The sequence below is a fragment of the Engraulis encrasicolus genome, chromosome 17, assembly GCF_034702125.1.
Source record: "Engraulis encrasicolus isolate BLACKSEA-1 chromosome 17, IST_EnEncr_1.0, whole genome shotgun sequence".
NCBI lineage: Eukaryota > Metazoa > Chordata > Actinopteri > Clupeiformes > Engraulidae > Engraulis > Engraulis encrasicolus.
The window spans coordinates 35708180-35715211 of record NC_085873.1 but is presented as its reverse complement, the minus strand read 5'-3'; the positions used below and the strand labels follow the sequence as shown (position 1 = coordinate 35715211).

The 7032-nt window shown below is 39.6% G+C and overlaps 1 protein-coding gene across 1 annotated transcript; it reads right to left on the bottom strand.

The window, feature by feature from the left end:
* Positions 1-3545: 3545 nt before the first annotated feature.
* On the bottom strand, positions 3546-6002 carry LOC134467025 (E3 ubiquitin-protein ligase TRIM47-like). The gene is made up of 5 exons (XM_063220949.1): positions 5400-6002; positions 4826-4921; positions 4263-4496; positions 4001-4157; positions 3546-3613 (listed from the first exon to the last, which is right to left on the bottom strand). Exons 1-5 carry the CDS (start codon positions 6000-6002, stop codon positions 3546-3548), a joined length of 1158 nt encoding a protein of 385 aa, XP_063077019.1.
* Between the last annotated feature and the right edge of the window lie 1030 nt (positions 6003-7032).

The following is a 7032-nucleotide window of genomic DNA, read 5'->3' as shown; positions in this document are numbered from 1 at the left end:
GATCTGATAAAGAAAGACACCAGTGTGGGGAGGATAAAAAGAACCAATCCAGGCAGTAGCTTACTGTATGTACAGCAGTGGTGTAGTCTACTTTTTTGAAGTGGGTATACTGTATATTCAAGCATTTTTTGAAGTGGGTATACTGTATATATTTATGCTATTCTTAACAATGGATCAATCAATTTTAAGTGGGTATACTGAAGTCCCTGAAATTTAGAAGTGGGTATACTCCGTAAACCTGCGTTCTACGTAGACTACACCACTGATGTACAGCACCCTTGAAACCATTATGTTCGCTAATTCATTCATTCATTCATTCATTCATTCATTCATTCATTCATTCATTCATTCATTCATTCATTCATTCATTGAAAATGGTCACTAGGGGCGTCTACATTTCTAGGCTATGAAAATGGAACTGATAGAGCAAATCCACAAAATCAAAGTTAGGAATAGCAGGCAGGTAAATACTGTGGACCTACCTCAGGTAAAGTCAAACTTAGAGACAATAAGAGAATACAATACAAGTAGGCCTACATAAGACTTACATTTTACATCATAGGATACACCACTTATAAACAACAAAAAAAGAAAACAGGAGTAATAGAGGAAACTTTGTTCGCTTTATTCTTCAGCGTCATCTGTGTTCTCTATACATTACACACAGTGGTCAAGTTGTAAAATCTAACCAGGGGAGATGGTCAGAGAAGGATTGTGATTATTGTGGGTCCGGGGTTCCCGAATGTTGTAAATGCAGTTGTTAAAAGAACAATTTCAACACAATATGTGAAGAAGGGATGCCTGTTTTAGAGGGGGATGATTTTTGACCATTTTCATTGAGGGGGATGATTTTAGACCATTTGCCCTCCAACTCGAGCCCCGATGTGATTACACAAAACTGATAAGGGGAGGCACCAGAACAATTGATGATGGACATTAAAATCTGGCGAAGAGAAAAAAAGGAGCCAAGCCAAGTAGTATACTTACTATGCCCAAATAGTATACTTACTATTCCTAAGAAGTATACTTACTATGCCCAAGTAGTATACTTAATACTTACTATGCCCAAGTAGTTATACTTACTATGCCTAAGAAGTATACTTACTATGCCTAAGTAGTATACTTACTATTCCCAAGTAGTATACTTACTATGCCCAAGTAGTTATACTTACTATGCCTAAGAAGTATACTTACTATGCCTAAGTAGTATACTTACTTTGCCTAAGAAGTATACTTACTATGCCCAAGTAGTATACTTACTATGCCCGCCGAACTATTAGGCAAAAGGAGCCAAGTCAAGTACTGTAGTATACTTACTATGCCCAAGTAGTTATACTTACTATGCCTAAGAAGTATACTTACTATGCCTAAGTAGTATACTTACAATGCCCTCTGAACTATTAGGCAAATGAAGCCAAGCCGAGTAGTATACTTACTATGCCTCAGAAGTATACTTACTATGCGTAAGTAGTATACTTACTATTCCCAAGTAGTATACATATGCCTCAGAAGTATACTTACTATGCCCTCCACACTATTAGGCAAATAATAATAATAATAATAATAATAATAATAATAATAATAATAATAATAATAATAATAATAATAATACATTTTATTTTTGAGCGCCTTTCAAAATACCCAAGGACACTTTACAATCAAAACAAATACATAACAGTAGGGAAAGTATAACAAAGCTTCAGTGAATTAACAATAGGAGAGTAATTAAAATGCAAAAATAAAATAGAAATAAAAGTACAATAAAAATAAATGTTTTAAAATAAGAAGAAATGCATTTGAGAATAAAATAAAAATGAAGGGAAAATAATTATATATATATAATAATAATATGTAAAATAAAAAATAAACTGATAATTAAAATAAAGTGGAAGTGCCTGTCAGTGAAGTTGAAAAGCAGAAGTGAAAAGGTGTGTCTTGAGCTTAGATTTGAAAGTAGACAGTGTAGAACACTGACGAAGTGACAGTGGGAGAGAATTCCAAAGTTTGGGGCCAACAACACTAAATGCCCTGTCGCCCATGGTGCGCAGGTGTGTGGAGGGAACTGTAAGGAGGAGTGAGTCAGTGGAGCGTAGTGTGCGGGTGGGATTGTATGGGGTGAGGAGAGTTGTGATGTAGGAGAGTGCAAGGTGAAATGAAGCCAAGCCAAGTAGTATACTTACTATGCCCAAGTAGTATACTTATGCCTCAGAAGTATACTTACTATGCCTAAGTAGTATACTTACTATGCCCAAGTCATATACTTACTATGCCTAAGAAGTATACTTACTATGCCCAAGTCATATACTTACTATGCCTAAGAAGTATACTTACTATGCCCAAGTCGTATACTTACTATGCCCTCCGAACTATTAGGCAAATTAATGGGAAAACACAGACTGATAACTGATACAACACAGACCACTGTGTTCCCCTACTAGAACTTGTAGAATTTAATTTGAACAAATCATATGCTACCACCACCTGTTCATATACTTCCAAAAGTGTGTCCTCTGCACCTTGCAAGGTTTGGAATTTCTTTTTTAAAGGATTTTTATCCCACATTATTGCATGCTCCATTTTAATATTATCCCACAAAATCTCGCCTTTTTGCATGACTGATTCCTGATATCTTGACCTTATTTTTCAATGAGTCTCATTTGTCTGATTATGTATTGCCATGTGGTCAAACCAACTGAAAGTATAAACTGAATGTTTTGAATGTTAAGAGCAAAGTTTTAGTGAACTGCCACTAACCCAGAATCCAGGATAAATGGATTCAGTGAATGTTATGTTAACAGAATGTAAAAGGGTCACTGAGTCAGAGACATTGTAGAAGGACAAAGTTCCTGCCCTGTGGTCCACATACACTCCTATTCTGGAGCTGGGAATTATGGAGATTTCAGTTTCTTCACCCAGGTGCCAGAAACTGCATTGTCCATATCCACATTCCAGACACCAGGCTTTCTCATCTTTTTGAAAACCACATCCCGCACTGATGCTTTTGTAAACTACTGCAATTTCTGCCCTATTATTCTGTTTCAGCTCAACCTCCCAGTAAACACGTTTACTAAAGCCCTGTTCACACAGCACCTGAGCATATGCTATAAATCTGTCTGGATGATCTGGGTGCCACTGCTCTTCTCCACATGTCAATCTCTTGTTCCCTTCAGACAGTGTGAAACAGTGGTCTGCCTTGTTTGGATCGAATGTAAGATCACAGGAGTCTGGAAAGGATAAAAAAAGAACAGTTGACTGATTACATAAGAGTGAGTTGAATGAATGAATTTTGAATGAGTTTTGCCTATATGATATATGCTATCAGTCAATTCAACTACAGTAATACTATAACTATATGGATGTGCCTCTACTGTTTATGTAGCATTTCCTGTCATGAGTAGATTTCTTAGACCTCTATTCACCTTAAGCTTGTTGTTTCAAGACAAGCTTCACTTGTTATTCTGTAGTGTATTCCTTACAAGCTCACCCTGCCCTCTGCCTTAGGTATAATATTATAAACACATATTATTTATTATCCTGAATATTTGCTACTTACACTTTAAAAAGTCCTCCCTGGTTTTTGGCTCCTGTGGAATGATGATCTCCACACTGGCCACTAAAGGGATGAGCAGAAGGTTTCATCAAATTACAAATACAGATACATCTACTAGTTAATATATTGAAACAAATATTCAACAACTCCATGCATTTAATAAATTATCATTTGATTCTTTGACCTGAGGAACTGACTTGAGATTGTCTTATGACATTTCATGAGTAGAGTAGAGTAGAGTAGAGTAGAGTAGAGTAGAGTAGAGTAGAGTAGAGTAGAGTATCGTTTATTGATCTCAGGGGGAAATGAGGGTGTCAAGTAGCATACACACGTACATAAATAAAGACATTGCCCACGAAACATTACACACATACTTACACACACAAAAAGGGACATTTATGAATAGTTCCAAAACAATCTACTATCATTTATTCTGCACATATACCGTACCTTCTCCAGATATCTTTATCATTTTCTTTTTGCAGAGGTCGTCCACTTCACTTTTCAAAGCAGACAGAGATTTATTCAGGTCATTAAATGACATGCGTGGACTGAGACTGATACTGGGGGAAGGTTTGCATTCAGAGGACTTCAGGACCTGAAAACTCTTGAAAATAAAGAAGAGATGTCGATCAGATATACAGTACGTATGGATTGTAATAAGGATGCGAGGAACACACTTGTGATAAGAGCCTGTCATTGCCAAAGCTACCTGGAGGAAGTGTACGTGATCTTCCTCAAGTGAGAGCTTCTCCCACTCAGCATGTCCTCTCCTCAACTCAGCCAGCTCCTGCTCCAGTATCTCCAAAACATCTTCAGCATCTTTCACTGCTGCCTTCTGCTGAGCTCTGATCAGCTCTTTCACTTCAGAGCGTCTCCTCTCAACAGTCTGCAGAAACTCCTTGAAGATCTTCTCACTGTGATGCTCTGCCTCTTGGGCAGAACGCTACATAGAATAGAATAGAATAGAATAGAATAGAATAGAGTAGAATAGAATAGAATAGAACAGAAAAACAACAAAAAACACAATAGAATAGAATAGAATGGAATAGAACAGAATAGAATAGAATAGAATAGAATAGAATACAGTAGAATAGAATAGAATAGAATAGAATAGAATAGAATAGAATTGAATAAAATAAATATACATTAGTAGCTGTTCTTACTGTAGGCCTAAAGGGAAAATGTGGAAATATCACTTATTCATAAGTGAATATATACATATGTTTTGGTGCCCCTCTATTTACAATACAGCACACCACAATGATTCCTGACCTGATATGGTGCCACGGCCTCCTGGATCTCCTGCAGTTCCTTCTCTCTATTCTGGATTCTCTGCTGGAATTTTGTCCTTGTCTTCCCCAACTCTGTCTATTTTAAATCAAAATTGACATTTGGAAACACACAAGCAAGCACACACACACACACACACACACACACACACACACACACACACACACACACACACACACACACACACACACACACACACACACACACACACACACACAGGATTGTGGAGGATATTCCATGTTATATTTCCATAAAGAGAACTCATGGATGGCACATTTTACGAGATTTTGTTCTGCTATTTTTGCAGTTGTAGTTCTTTGTAATCACTGAAAATCACTTATCACTTACACTTACCATCAGTTACCACAATGGCAATGACCTAGTCGTAGCGATTACTACCATAGGCCCTGTGTTATAGTAATAGTATTGTAGCACTATGGTAGTTAACTTTTCAATGACAATAACAGCGTGCCACTGGAGGTACAGCATGCATTATGGAGCTACAAATGTGTAACGCTGTGTTTTAACGGGGTAACATCAGTGATTAAGCTCTTACCTCTTTGACCTTCCGTTCTGCTGCAGCTGAAACTGTTTCATGGCCTTTGTGTTCATCCATGATGCACAACATGCAGATACACTTCTGATCAGTACGACAAAACACCTCGATCAGCCTGTCGTGCTGAGAGCAGATCTTCTGTTGTAGATGTCTGGACGCCTGCACCAGTTTGTGGCTCTTCAAGGCTGGGACGTTGTAGTGAGGCTCAACGTGTGTCTCACAAAGAGAGAGCAGACACACCAGACAGGACTTGACCGCTTTGAGCTTTTTCTCACTGCAGAAGTCACATTCCACATCCCCTGGTTCAGCGTACAGAGCAAGAGGAGGAGGAGGAGTAGGAGAAGCAATCGAACACCTACTGTTCGTCCTCATTTGGCTCAGTTCAGCCAACATGGTGTTTTTCTTCAAGACAGGCCGTGGGCTAAACGTCTCCCTGCATTGAGGGCAGCTGAACTCATCCTTCTGACTCTCTTGATCCCAGCAACCACTTATGCAGTTCATGCAATAGTTGTGTCCACATGGAATGGTGACTGGATCCCTCAGAGGCTCCAAACAAATAGAACAACGAAAAGGATCCTGATCTTCAACAACAGTTTCAGCCATATTCATCTGCTAATGTCACCACCATAGATCTGTATATCTTCTATGTAGAAATCTATGGGTACCACAGCTGGTCCTTGCATAAGGTAGACTCACTCTAAGTGGGGCATACAGTAGTTTCGTCTCCTCTAACATTGGGAGAGAAAAGTGAGAGGAATGTGCTAAAGCAGGCAGAACTGGAAGCACAGGGTTTGTTTGTGATGAAGCAGTCATGCTTTTGCTAGGCAGCACGCATGCTCACTTTGGTTAACCAGATTGCATCAAAATGGCAAAGAACGCATGCGCACTGCCTAGCAAAAGCATGACTGCTTCATCGCGAACGAACCCACAGTTTATCCGTACAGGTAGGCCTATATGACGCACTTGGCTCAAGATTGAGCTTCGCCTGTGTTTAAATTTTGCATCATGGGCGTATTGCGCTGTAAGGATCAGCAGAAATGGAGTGTTTGAGGCCCATCACTTGAAATGGAAAGAAATCATGTATCTATACTGTATATGAGGCAGCCCACAGCAGCTTTGGCTGGGCCCAGGACAAAGCCATCTGAAAGGGCCCCCTCTTCAATACTTACAAGGACATGGGGCCCCAATTGACAACTGATTTCAGGTTTCTGATGTAGACCATGTAAGAAAAAAATCTACATCTCACCAGTCTATGTCTGCTAAAACTGTCACAAGTCTGATGTTTTCACTCTCTTGTCATCATAGTAGCTGAGACGTGCGATAACAGATATATTTGTACTTCATCCACCTTTTTTGCAGGCACTCCTTTCTTTTCCCTCCCACTCTTTCTTCCCCCCCCCTCTCTGTCCATCTTTACTTCTCTCTTTATTACACTTCCTCTTCCCCTCTCACCCCCTCATCTCCATGTCTCTCTCCCTCGCCACCCTCCTCACCTCAAGCCCCCTCCCCAACCTCTACCACTGACTCGTCTTCCAACCACACCAATCAAACTCCCCACTGCCCTGCACCATCCATCAGGGCTGAACTGGGATCTGAAAAGGGCCCAGGCACTTTTTGATGGCTGAGGGGCCGA